Source organism: Lolium rigidum, chromosome 7, assembly GCF_022539505.1.
Source record: "Lolium rigidum isolate FL_2022 chromosome 7, APGP_CSIRO_Lrig_0.1, whole genome shotgun sequence".
NCBI classification, from domain to species: Eukaryota; Viridiplantae; Streptophyta; class Magnoliopsida; order Poales; family Poaceae; genus Lolium; species Lolium rigidum.
In genome coordinates this window covers 308,622,476-308,636,990 of record NC_061514.1, presented here as the reverse complement: position 1 = coordinate 308,636,990, position 14,515 = coordinate 308,622,476, and the positions used below count along the sequence as shown (strand labels likewise).

Below are 14,515 nucleotides of genomic sequence, written 5' to 3'. Positions count from 1 at the left end.
TCCACCTCCACCTCCTCCCAAGCCACCTCCAGCTCCACCACCTCGTCCCCGTCCTCGTCCTCGTCCTCGTCCTCCTCCTCCTACCGCAAAGTCCTCGTAACGCGGATTGCGACGCGGTTCCCTCTCACTCCTTCTAACATTGTTCTTGCGTTGTTGCATCTTCTTAAGCAAGCTCGACGAGTCCTCCTTGCCGCCGCTCATATTGTTCAATCACTCGCATTGAGAAAGAGAAAACAATTAAGAAGCATGTTGAAAAATATATAAATAGTAAGCATAAAGACACTAAACAATTAAGAAGCATGTTCAAAAATATATAAATACTAAGCATAAAGATACTAAACAATAAAGAAGCATGTTGAAAAAAATATAAATACTAAGCATAAAGATACTAAACAATAAAGAAGCATGTTGAAATATAAACACATAAAAGACCCTCACCGACCGTCATCAATCTCATCGTCAATCTCATTTTGTTTCTCCTTGCCACTATCACTATCACTATCTTTTGAGTAGTAAGTTGGATTTTGATAGACGGGTGGAGGCTCATCATCGCTATCATCTTCCACTTGTAACTTCTCGAGCATATCTATGTCCTTTAGATCCACCATCGACTCACCACGAGTTTCGCATCGTTCCCGAGGTCCTCTTCAAGAACACATTCTAACTCAAAGTGCCCGAAGTCCTCTTCCTCTTGATAGAAAATTCCCTCGTATGTTACAGGGTCAATGTTGTTGTAATCGTCCTCGGAGGGAATCGGTAGGTTACCATGTGGCGATACCCGGAACACGACTTCCCAGCCGTTGAGGGCCGCTTTCTGGCATGGGTACGGCAAATAATAAACTTGCTTGGCTTGGTGAGCAACAATATAGACATCGGCTCCGGTATAGGTGGTGGAAGGCTTAACTTCAACTAACCCAATGGACTTGGTAATTCTCTCGTCCACCTCTTGGGTCGAACCAATGACACTTGAACACAACGAGATTGAGTTGTTTGTTTGTACGGTTGAAGGTCAGCTCGTATACATTCTCTAACCTCCCGTAGTAATCAAATGTATCGGATCCTTTAGTGAAGACACCAGTATTTATCGTTTTTGGATTCGCCCGGCCCTTCTGGTGTGTCTCTGTATGGAATCGAAACCCATTCACGTCATACTTCTCATACTTCATGACGTCACGGTTACAACCTTGGGAAACACATCTCAACTCATCTCGTCATCTCAATGTTTGCATCAGCTCCCTACAAGCACGGTTCAAATTTGTTGTGTGCATTAGTTACGTGGAATAACAGGGACAAGTCACATATTGGTAGGTAAGAGGGACAGCTTAGACATTACTTTTTTCATGAACCAAGACACAAAGTTTATTTTTACTTCGGGAGCACCCTCTTTCAGTAGAGTCTCCAACTCCGCGCCCGTGGGATCGCGCGGAAGCCACCACTGTTCATCCGTGAATTCGCTGAAAGGATACAATAAGCATTAGACCGAGTTGAGTGTAGGTGATCGAAACTAGATACAATAAGCATTACACCATGTTACCTAATGAAATCGTGACCGCCATCGTCGTCGTCCCCCCCCACCACTTCCTTCATGTTCATAAGCACATAGAGCATTATGCAATCCTTCTCTTCCCTCTCCAATCTATATTTTTGTCCTTTACCAGCCTTGCCACCGGGACATTGGAATAGTTGAAGCTTGGGGTCATTCATGGGCACGTCGACATTGTAACGAGAGACCGGGTTATGCGAGTGGGAACTTCATCGGGATAGTACGTTGTTGCGGCATCTGCCATCTCCCGAAGGCACGTTGCCTCAGCCTATGCATGCTTCAATCTTGGCTTTGTTTCCAGTTATCTTCCGAATATACTTGAACTCTCTCTCAATACAAAACTGCCACCGAAACTGCATTGGGCCACCCAATAGTGCCTCGTTTGCGAGGTGCACAATGAGATGTGCCATCGGAGTAAAGAAGCTTGGCGGAAAGATCATCTCCAAATTGCATAGCAACTCCGGCACTTGAACTTGCAGCTTCTCAATAACCTTAGGACATATCTGCTTAGCACAGAGCGTGCGGAAGAAATGGCTCAACTCCGCATGGAAACCATAGGTTTGGAATGAAATAGGACATATGCTTTGCTTAGGACATATGCACATGGAAACCATAGGTTTGGAATGAAATAGGCCCCGGATGAGCCGTAGCAGGAGTTTCCACATACAAATCCTGGATTTTACCAAGTGTCGGCCCATGTATGCGGAAATCGTCAACGCGGGGTACATGCAAGGTTAGACAAACCTTACATCACACTTGTACACATATGTTAGGGACAAATGCAAGTTTTCAAGCTATTCCGACGCTCCGGTGATCTGTATCTTGGGAAACCCTAGGGCGGGGACCCTGCAGATCTACCCCTATTGCTTTCTCCGTGCGAGGGTTTACCAATGGATTTTTTTATTTGCTTTGCTTTGTTTAGGACATATGCACATGGAAACCATAGGTTTGGAATGAAATAGGCCCCGGATGAGCCGTAGTAGGAGTTTCCACATACAAATCCTGGATTTTACCAAGTGTCGGCCCATGTATGCGGAAATCGTCAACGCGGGGTACATGCAAGGTTAGACAAACCTTACATCACACTTGTACACATATGTTAGGGACAAATGCAAGTTTTCAAGCTATTCCGACGCTCCGGTGATCTGTATCTTGGGAAACCCTAGGGCGGGGACCCTGCAGATCTACCCCTATAGCTTTCTCCGTGCGAGGGTTTACCAATGGATTTTTTTATTTGCTTTGCTTTGTTTAGGACATATGCACATGGAAACCATAGGTTTGGAATGAAATAGGCCCCGGATGAGCCGTAGCAGGAGTTTCCACATACAAATCCTGGATTTTACCAAGTGTCGGCCCATGTATGCGGAAATCATCAACGCGGGGTACATGCAAGGTTAGACAAACCTTACATCACACTTGTACACATATGTTAGGGACAAATGCAAGTTTTCAAGCGATTCCGACGCTCCGGTGATCTGTATCTTGGGAAACCCTAGGGCGGGGACCCTGCAGATCTACCCCTATAGCTTTCTCCGTGCGAGGGTTCACCAATGGATTTTTTTATTTGCTTTGCTTTGTTTAGGACATATGCACATGCAAACCATAGGTTTGGAATGAAATAGGCCCCGGATGAGCCGTAGCAGGAGTTTCCACATACAAATCCTGGATTTTACCAAGTGTCGGCCCATGTATGCGGAAATCGTCAACGCGGGGTACATGCAAGGTTAGACAAACCTTACATCACACTTGTACACATATGTTAGGAACAAATGCAAGTTTTCAAGCGATTCCGACGCTCCGGTGATCTGTATCTTGGGAAACCCTAGGCCGGGGACCTTGCAGATCTACCCCTATAGCTTTTTTCGTGCGAGGGTTCACCAATGGATTTTTTTAATTTCTTTGCTTTGTTTAGGACATATGCACATGGAAACCATAGGTTTGGAATGAAATAGGCCCCGGATGAGCCGTAGCAGGAGTTTCCGACGATTCGGACGCTCCGGTGGTTTGTATCTAGGAAAACCCTAGGGGCGGGGACCCCGCAAATCTACCCCTAGGGTTAGGGTTAGGGTTAGAGTTAGGGTTAGCAATGGACTTTTTCCTTTGTTTTAGGACATATGTACATCGATAGCAGATGTTGGGCCTACTGGATCCCGTCGACCCGTCTACGAAGAGCGTCACTCGTGGGATCTACATAAGCCATCTACCATTTTTTTCTTTAAAAAAGTAACTATTTTTACATAATTCATACTAGTACATAAATAAAACAAACATAATATAAAGTTAATGACCAAAAAGAAAAAAGAAAAAAAAATGTATGCCGAGGGTGGCCGTCGGCATAGGTGGGTGATGCCCTATGCCGAGGGTGGCCCTCGGCGCCTCACTGACGCCGTGACCGGGCCGTCACGGCCGGAGCGGGACCGGAGCAGATGCCTTTAGTACGCCGACGGCCTTTAGTACGCCGAGGGTGGCCGTCGGCGTATCCGTCTCTACGCCGAGGGTATGTCTACGCCGAGGGGCTCTTTGGGCCGCTGCCCTGGACCGGACGTACGCCGACGGCCCCGACATTTGGCCGTCGGCGTACGCCACGGCCGTCGGCGCATCGCGCCATTCCTGTAGTGAGTGGCTAAACAATTTAATTAGTTCGATAAACAACCCTTGTTCATGGATATTCAGAAACCAAATGAAATTAGTGGGGATAACAAAACCAAAACTAGCTAGAGCACAATGAAACAAGGACGAAACAAACCGTCACGGGAGCTAGACAACTCTGTTATGTCATTGTTCTCCCAATCTGAAAAATATACCAACTAGTAGGGTGTTGTATTATGATCCACTCGCACTGAAGCAACCATGTTCCATAACGCTTTAAAATTGTGCAGTATACACTGCAGGAATTGGACACGGACCATTGAATCCAATCGCTTCACGATGCAATTATACTCCAAACTACCCCATATGAACCGAGCAGAATAGCAGATGTACAACAATGGTTCAATCCCATACTGGTAGAAGTTACCTCGTAATCTCAAGCAGACCGAGGCGGAGCGGATCCAACTCCCAGTATCCTCTGAACACTCCTTGGCCACGAGCTGGTACGCCCCATCAGCGCCGCCCAACTAGACAAGCACGACCCGCCGCTCATCAGCTGTCGGCGGGATAAACCCCGGTAGGCTAACCTGGGCTATGTTTAGCCGGCATAAGAGGTTTATGTTGGATTATTAAGATTAAGCCGGAGTACGGCATAACAAACTTAATGATATCGGGTAGCCCAAGGTTCACCCGTTCAGGATAACAATGAGAGACAGAAGTTTCCGACATAAGGGACCAGGAATGAAATCAGGCATAAGTAATCCGGGATACGGGTCAGTCTAAACCGGGTTACCAAGGATATGCCGGCATAGGACCAACGGTCCAAAGCAGGTCAAAGATTCGGTCGTCCGGTACAAGACCAAGATGATGTATGCGGTTTTAGCTTTAAACGAAACTCTGTAGCCAAAGCAAGATGCTAACGATTAAACAGCCGTAGGCCGACCAAGAGGTGTCACCAGACAAGGGCTGCAGAGGGGAACGTCATGGCCTGAACCTAGGCTTAGATTCCCTAGGGTTCCTTCCCTTGTAAGCCACCCATCCCCTATATAAGGAGGGGGGCATTCCCCTTGTGCGGAGAGAGCGCTATTGGCTAGTCTATGTCGTACAAGTCTTCTTCTTCCTCGTGTTCTTCAACCTCTTGCTATAGGCTAAGTTCGAACCTTGTAGCTCCTTGTTGAGAATTAAATACAGTGAGCATGTGTTGGAGTAGATCTTCTTGTTCATATTCTTCCATCCTTAATCTTCCCCTCCTCCGGTCCCCTTAATACACATCGGGCCCAAGATAAGCCTACCCATGTCATCTATTTATCACCACGACGACATCAGCACGCAGCGTGCGGACGCACTCCACCACCGAGCTCTCTACCAGAGAGATCCGCGCCGTCGCGAACGGCCCGTGTTCGCCGCCAAGATCCGTGGCCTCATGCATGGCTGGTTCGCGACCTGAACTCCTCACCCACGTAGCACGGCCCCCGGGCTCCCCGCAGCACGAACCCACTTGCCCGTCCGCTCTCGCCGGTGAGCTCCGCGCCCTTCCGCGCGCGTCGTTCTCCGCCGACGAGCTCCGCGTTCTCCGCGAGGGACTGTCCTCCATGCCCTCGCACGCAGCCGCTCAGCAGCGACGAGCTCTGTGAGACCGTTTGTCCCCGACGAGCCTCATTGAACCCTCGTGATTTGATCGGAGAAGATGAACCCTACCAATTTGGGGAAACTGGTATAGTACAACCAAAATGGCGGTAGAGAGGGGAGTGACTCCCGAGTCCCGACTCTCCCCTACCACGTGCCATGTGGGGCCACCGATGTCGATGTCCGGTGCTGTTGGAACCGGTTGTGGTCACGCGTTTGATCACGCCATCGGACGGACGAAAAGCAAGAGCTTGAAGTAAAAAATCAGCACCCAAGCACTTATTAGCACTTGGGTTTAAATAAATCTCCGGCCGACGGAAGGAGTACTAAACTATCGCCGACGGCTAGCATACACCCAATCGGCACGCCGGCACCGGTCAGTTGAATAAAGTGACAACGCCGGTCAGTGAGAGCCACTTGCTTATACTACTAGTAAGAATTTCCATTCGTTGAACATCGACAGATTGGGACACACGAAGTCATGGAGTTGCTCCAGGACAGCATCCCCAAGGTGTACGCGGTCGTGGCGGCGGCCGCGCTGTACGCTCGCGCATCGTCCTCCCTCCTCCGGCCGGGGCTCCCACGTCTAGTCGCGCTTCTCCCTGTGCTCGCGCTCCTCGCCGCCGCGCCCCTGGCATTCACTTCCTCCGCCAGCGTCCGGGGCACTGCCGCCTTCTTCTTCGCCTGGCTCTGCATGTTCAAGGTCGGCCTGCTCGCCGCCGGCCGCGGTCCGCTCGACCCAGCCCTCCCACTGCTCACCTTCCTCTTCACCGCCTTGCTACCCGTCAAGCTACGCGGCGGCGCTGAGGGAGCGTCCAAGGCCAAGGCGCCGGTCTCCCTTGCTTCTTGCGCGGTCAAGGTCGCCGCTCTAGCCGCCGTCCTCCGGCTCTACCAGTTCAGGGACCGGCTGCATCTCTACTTGCGCCTCGCTCTGTACGGCGTCCACATGTACTGCTTCCTGGACCTCCTCCTCCCTTGCATCGCGGCCGTCGGCGGCGCGCTCGGCATGGAGATGGAGCCGCAGTTCGACCGGCCGTACCTCGCCTCGTCGCTGCGCGACTTCTGGGGCCGGCGGTGGAACCTCATGGTGTCCGCCATTCTCAGGACATCGGTCTACGAGCCCGTGCGGGCCCGCGCCGGGGTCGCTGCCGGCGTCCTGGCGTCGTTCGCCGTGTCAGGGCTGATGCACGAGGCCATGATATTCTACTTCACCCTACAATGGCCGCCTACTGGCGAGATATCGGCGTTCTTCTTGCTGCATGGCGCATGCTGCATCGCCGAGGGGTGGTGCGCGCGGCGGTGGACGGCGTGGGGGTGGCCTTCGCCGCCTCGCGTAGTGGCGACGGTGATGGTGGTGATGTTTGTCACAACCACGTCGTTCTGGCTCTTTTTCCCGCCGTTGTTCAGTGGCGGGATCGAGGAGAAGATCCAAGAGGAGTGGGCAGCAGTGGGGGCTTTCTTTCTAGACGCTGTCACAAAGATTGGATGCACGTAGTATGCTAGACACCTAACTAGCATTCCTAATGACCATTGGAAAAACCTGAATTGTATTCACAGCATTGCAATTACATGTATTTATCATGTCCAAAGTTTCTAATTCCAAATATATCCACATATTGAGAAATGAAAATGAGAAATCATGGTGAGGATAGTTGGAAGTTCAAACTTGATAGCTTTTGTATACTTTTCATGATGAGATTTTTCTTTTTCATTTTTCATTGTGTTGATCGATTTAGAATTGAATATCAATGACATTGCCAAAATATATTGTGTCAGTTTTGTAGATAAAGTTCATAACTGTGTATGATCATTAGCTATGCTAGGGCTGATTTTCTTCGAGAAATGATAAACCTTGCTAAAGAAAACCCATACCCTATTTTTATTGGGGGATTTTAATTTACTTAGATTTCTATTTGAGAATAGTAGAGTCAGATTTAATAATCATTAGCCTTTTCTACTCAATCCATTCATTAACAAATTGGATTCAAGAGAAGTTTTAATTGTAGGAATGCAATTTATTTGGGCAAACAGCTTTTCTGAGCCTATATATGAAAAGTTAATTGACGTTGATTGGGAATATAAATTTTCTATAGTATCGGCACGGGCTCTACCTTGGATTGAGGCTTTTTCACACCATGTACCCATCCGGTTGACACGAGGGCGCCTGGGGCAGCAGCCTTGGGTTCGATGGAGGAGGTGGCCTCTTCTTCGCCGGAGAGGGTCGGCCTGCGGTTGGTGGTGGTGGATCTTTAATCTATCACCGCGATCCGGTGGTGAGATGGAGGAGCTTGGAAGCCGGCGATGGTGTCGCCGGTGGAGGGTTGGATTGGACAGCCCGGGATGGTCGCCGACGTGGGGGTCCAACCTGAATAAAGGCGGCGGTCCTAGGTCCTCTCTTGCGTAAAGAGGAGGACCTACCGGAAGCCTAGACTCATGATATGGCCGGTGGGTTGAGTTCCGGAAGGCTCCGCCGGCGAATGTAACAGTGCTTTGCCTGGAGTTTGCTGGATCGGAGGTATGTGGTCGTACGCACCCATGCGTTTATTCCGACCGCTTGGTTCTGGAGGGAGCGGCACGAAGCTCTTTTTTCTGTGTTGACATCAAGTGACTATGGATCCATGATGAAAGTCGGAAGAAGAGAATTTCATGAAGGCCGGAGGGGAGGACTAGCTAAGGGAGGTTCAAGTCTTCACGCTGTTGAGGAGCTTGCTTGCTGTTCCGGGCTTCACAGCAGCGGTATAAAAGTGGGGGCGACAACACAGGTGAAGTGCAGAGTCCTACCTTTCAGGGTGAAAACCCAAGGTCTGGCCTTAACTGGTTGTGCCTAACAATGACCTTGGTGGAGGCATTGTTTTGAGAGCGGGGACTATCTTCAGGGTAAAAACCTAAGATCTTTGATCGGGCGACGACGGTGTTTGAGCATTGTTCCCTTCTTGGAGGCGTCGTTTTTTTGGAGAGTCTGTAATTCAGGTGTTGTCATGGCGGTGGATGTATTGCTGTTGTTAGGCCCGAGATACTGTAGCGGGACTTTTTTTCTTAGTTTTATTTTCCTTTTTTTGGCTGTGTGCGTCCGTAGTGCCATTAGGGTGGTGCGTTGTTGCAGAGACTGGGTGTAATTGGTATCTCTTGATATTAATATATTCCCTTTATCGAAAAAAATCCGGTTGACCACCGGATTACCTAGGCTACAGTGTACACATCGTTTCAAATTTAAGCTTGGATGGTTACACCGTGAGGGTTTCTAGGAGATGATCAAAAAGATATGGGAAAGACAGATTGTCATCTTGCAATCAATCAAATGGGAACAGGTCGTAGGCAGGGGAATGGCGCTCTGGCGACTGGACTGTGGAGTCCTGGAGGAAGTGGGCAGCCGCCAAGCAAGTGGGATTAATCACGATCGATTCGATTGGGCATTATATTTTGTGAATATATAGATCAATTGGAGGAATCAACAGATGCTCTGATCGAGGGAAACCTTATCCCCTCCCGCGAGCGACCGGGGGAAACCCTAGCCGCTGGAGCCCACACCCACACCCTCCGCCTCCACCCCTCTCCTCGCTGCCGCCGGGGCGCGCTAACGGGCGAAGCCCGGTCGGCATCGGCGGCGGCGGGGCTCCCTCTCCCATCGCTCGGTAGGGACGTCGCGGGCTGGCGCGGTCGAGCGGCGGCGTCGGGCTAGCGTGGGGCGCGGCGGCGTGGTGGCGAGCACGGGCGGCGGCGTCGTCGTGGTGGGCGGCTGCGTGGAGGGCTTCGCGGCGGAGGGCTTGGGGTGGAGGCGGCGGTTGTTGCCCTGCTCCAAAGGCTGCAGGCGGAGGTTGCTGGTAGGGGAACAGAGGTTCTCCTCGCAGCGGGCGGCAGCGGGCGTTGAGGCTGAGCGGGGATGTCCGGCTAGCTGCGGCAGTAGGCGGCTATGACGCAGGTGCGTTGCACGACCGGATGCGTGGAGGTCAGGTGAGCCTCCTGCATACTTCTGGTTGCCGGCGGCGGGTGGCCAGACCTCCCTCTCCAGCTCCGGCGCGTCGTTGACGCGATGCAGTCATCCTTGAGGGCGGCGGCAACGTTCAATTCTTTGAGCACATTGGTGGGGCGGTTGCAGGTTTGCCGAGGTGCTGCTATCCGGACGAAAGTCCTACTCTTGTCGGAGTCGACGCCGGCGACACCCACGGGTGCCGCTACCTTCTTGAAGGCGGTGTTTCGGGGACTTCTAGTTCTTCCTTGGTCAGGATTTGCATTTCTCCGGGGGAAACCCTAGATCTCTTTGATCCGGCGAGGGCGGCGCTGCACGTCGCGTACCTGGATGGAAGCATCGTCTTCGGAGCTGCCACCCTGTGCTGGTTGGTTGGCGTTGCTGGGAGACAAGTGGTTGTTTGGCTTGGCCGAAGCATGGATGCGGCATTGGTTGACCTTCTCTCAGGGATGTTCGTGTCTTCGGTGCAGTCTCGGTGATTGTCGTTATTCGATAGTGTATGAAGTTCTTGTTGCCTCGTGTTGTGCCCAAGCTTCCTCATTTGGTGATGGCGGAGGCAAGAGGAAGTGCGGAGTTCGTCTCGGTGGAACTTTGCCCTTCGGTGATGTCGGCGGCTTTCGGTGTTGCGATGTAACCTCGGCTAGTGGGATGCCCTTCGACGGCTGCCGCGACCTTCCTTGTTCGAGGCCAAGAGGATGTGCAGTGACTGTCTTGGTGGAACTCTCCCCTTCGGTGGTGTTTGCAGCTCTCGGTGTCACGTCACGACTTCGGTAGTGGGATGCCTTTTGACGATGGCTGCAACGCTCCTAGTTCTTTCAAGGTGTAGAGTGATCGCTAGGCAAGCGAGTTTCGTTTCTTTGCGCTGCCTGGACTTCAAGATCCTTTCAGCTTATCCTTCTACACTCCTTTCAGCTCTTCTCGGTATGTTCCATTGTTGCAGGATGCTTAGTTGCTAGGCTTGGCAGTGTCAATTCTATTTTCTCCTTTCTCCTTCAGACTTGTAATTTAACTCTATACTTGAGACTTGGCTGAATATATGTTCAGACTGGTGATACGTCCCAAACGTATCTATAATTTCTTATGTTCCATGCTACTTTTATGATGATACTCACATGTTTTATACACATTATATGTCATTATTATGCATTTTCCGGCACTAACCTATTGACGAGATGCCGAAGAGCCGATTCTTGTTTTCTCGCCGTTTTTGGTTTCAGAAATCCTAGTAAGGAAATATTCTCGGAATTGGACGAAATCAACGCCCAGGGTCCTATTTTTCCACGAAGCTTCCAGAAGTCCGGAGAGGAAACGAAGTGGGGCCACGAGGCGACGCCACACTAGGGCGGCGCGGCCCAGGTCCTGGCCACACGGCCCTAGCGTGTGGGCCCCTCGTGATGCCCCTGACCTGCCCTTTGTAGGGATACATAGCATAGAAAACAGAAATTTTCCTACCGCGAGAACGCAATCCAAGCCAAGATGCAATCTAGAAGACGGGAGCAACGAGGAGATGATCGAGACTCACCCTTGAAGATTTCCAAAGCCTACAAGATGAGGCTCTTGTTGCTGCGGTAGACGATCACTTGCCGCTTGCAAGCGCGTAGAAGATCTTGATCACGGTGCCACGATCGGGCGGCACCTCCGTACTTGGTCACACGTTCGGTGTTGATGAAGACGACGTCCTTCTCCCCGTTCCGGCGGGCAGCGGAAGTAGTAGCTCCTCCTTGACTCCCGGCAGCACGACGGCGTGGTGGCGGTGGCGATGGAGAACTCCGGCGGAGCTTCGCTAAGCGTGCGGGAGAGGTGGAGGAGAGGGGCGGCTAGGGTTTGGGAGAGGGGGTGGCCGGCCTCTATGGGGTGCGGCCAGTGATGCGTGCAATTAACACACGTCCGTTGGGAACCCCAAGAGGAAGGTGTGATGCAGACAGTAGCAAGTTTTCCCTCAGAAAGAAACCAAGGTTTATCGAACCAGGAGGAGCCAAGAAGCACGTTGAAGGTTGATGGCGGCGGGATGTAGCGGCGCAACACCGAGGATTCGGCGCCAACGTGGAACCTGCACAACACAACCAAAGTACTTTGCCCCAACGAAACAGTGAGGTTGTCAATCTCACTAGGCTTGCTTGTAACAAAGGATTAACCGTATTGTGTGGAAGATGATTGTTTGCGAGAAAGCGAGTAAAGAACAAGTATTGCGATAGAATTGTATGCGATGTAAAGAATAGGACCGGGGTCCACGGTTCACTAGAGGTGTCTCTCCCATAAGATAAATAGCATGTTGGGTGAACAAATTACAGTCGAGCAATTGACAAATAGAGAGGGCATGACAATGCACATACATGATATGATAAATATAGTGAGATTTAATTGGGCATTACGACAAAGTACATAGACCGCTATCCACCATGCATCTATGCCTAAAAAGTCCACCTTCAGGTTATCATCCGAACCCCTTCGGTATTAAGTTGCAAACAACGAGACAATTGCATTAAGTATGGTGCGTAATGTAATCAATAACTACATCCTTGGACATAGCATCAATGTTTTATCCCTAGTGGCAACAGCACATCCACAACCTTAGAACTTTACGTCACTTGTCCCAGATTTAATGGAGGCATGAACCCACTATCGAGCATAAATACTCCCTCTTGGAGTTAAGAGCAAAAACTTGGCCAGAGCCTCTACTAATAACGGAGAGCATGCAAGATCATAAACAACACATAGGTAATAGATTGATAATCACCATAACATAGTATTCTCTATCCATCGGATCCCGACAAACACAACATATAGCATTACAGATAGATGATCTTGATCATGTTAGGCAGCTCACAAGATCCAACAATGAAGCACATAAGGAGAAGACGACCATCTAGCTACTTCTATGGACCCATAGTCCGAGGGTGAACTACTCACTCATCACTCCGGAGGCGACCATGGCGGTGAAGAGTCCTCGGGAGATGATTCCCCTCTCCGGCGGGGTGCCGCGAGCGATCTCTGAATCCCCAGAGATGGGATTGGCGGCGGCGGCGTCTCGGTAAGGTTTTCCGTATCGTGGCTCTCGGTGCTGGGGGTTTCGCGATGGAGGCTTTAAGTAGGCGGAAGGGTAGGTCGGGGGCGTCACGAGGTGGCGACACAACGGGGCCGCGCGGCCGGCACCGGGCCGCGCCGCCTAGCGTGTCGTCGCCTCGTGGCCCCACTTCGTTTCCTCTTCGGTCTTACGGAAGCTTCGTGCAAAAATAGGACCACAGGCGTTGATTTCGTCCAATTCGAGAATATTTCCTTACTAGGATTTACGAAACCAAAACAGCGAGAAAACGACAGTCGGCTCTTCGGCATCTTGTTAATAGGTTAGTGCTTGGAAAATGCATAAATACGACATATAATGTGTATAAAACATGTAGATATCATCAATAATGTGGCATGGAACATAAGAAATTATCGATACGTCGGAGACGTATCAGCATCCCCAAGCTTAGTTCCTGCTCGTCCCGAGCGAGTAAGCGATAACAAAGATAATTTACTGGAGTGACATGCCATCATAACCTTGATCATACTATTGTAAGCATATGTAATGAATGCAGCGATCAAAACAATGGTAATGACATGAGTAAACAAATGAATCATAAAGCAAAGACTTTTCATGAATAGTACTTCAAGACAAGCATCAATAAGTCTTGCATAAGAGTTAACTCATAAAGCAATAAATCAAAGTAAAGGTATTGAAGCAACACAAAGGAAGATTAAGTTTCAGCGGTTGCTTTCAACTTATAACATGTATATCTCATGGATATTGTCAATGTAAAGTAATATAACAAGTGCAATATGCAAGTATGTAGGAATCAATGCACAGTTCACACAAGTGTTTGCTTCTTGAGGTGGAGAGAAATAGGTGAGCTGACTCAACATAAAAGTAAAAGAAAGGTCCTTCAAAGAGGAAAGCATCGATTGCTATATTTGTGCTAGAGCTTTGGTTTTGAAAACATGAAACAATTTTGTCAACGGTAGTAATAAAGCATATGTATCATGTAAATTATATCTTACAAGTTGCAAGCCTCATGCATAGTGTACTAATAGTGCTCGCACCTTGTCCTAATTAGCTTGGGTTAACAACGATCATCATTGCATAACATATGTTTCAACCAAGTGTCACAAGGGGTACCTCTATGCCGCTGTACAAGGGTCTAAGGAGAAAGTTCGCATTGGATTTCTCGCTTTTGATCATTCTTCAACTTAGACACCCATACGGGACAACATAGACAACGAGATAATGGACTCCTCTTTTAATGCTTAAGCATTCAACAACGATTAATATTCTCATAAGAGATTGAGGTTTTATGTCCAAACTGAAACTTCCACCATGATTCATGGCTTTAGTTAGCGGCCCAATGTTCTTCTCTAACGGTATGCATACTCAAACCATTTGATTGTGAAAACCGCCCTTACTTCGGACAAGACGAACATGCATAGCAACTCACATGATATTCAACAAAGAGTTGATGGCGTCCCCGGGAACATGGTTATCGCACAACAAACAACTTAATAAGAGATAAAGTGCATAAGTACATATTCAATACCACAATAGTTTTTAAGGCTATTTTGTCCCATGAGCTATATATTGCAAAGGCGAATGATGGAAATTTAAAGGTAGCACTCAAGCAATTTACTTTGGAATGGCGGAGAAATACCATGTAGTAGGTAGGTATGGTGGACACAAATGGCATAGTGGTTGGCTCAAGGATTTTGGATGCATGAGAAGTATTCCCTCTCGATACAAGGTTTAGGCTAGCAAGGTT

At 49.5% G+C, this 14,515-nt stretch overlaps 1 protein-coding gene across 1 annotated transcript; it reads left to right on the top strand.

Annotated features, from left to right (window-relative positions):
• Positions 1-6,239: 6,239 nt before the first annotated feature.
• On the top strand, positions 6,240-7,253 carry LOC124673142 (probable long-chain-alcohol O-fatty-acyltransferase 4). The gene has a single exon (XM_047209272.1). It carries the CDS (start codon positions 6,240-6,242, stop codon positions 7,251-7,253), a length of 1,014 nt encoding a protein of 337 aa, XP_047065228.1.
• The last annotated feature ends 7,262 nt before the right edge of the window (positions 7,254-14,515 follow it).

What these genes read in the sequence shown, in the direction of transcription:
- LOC124673142 (XM_047209272.1), top strand. Translation starts at nt 6,240, where the DNA reads ATGGAGTTGCTCCAGGACAGCATCCCCAAGGTGTACGCGGTCGTGGCG.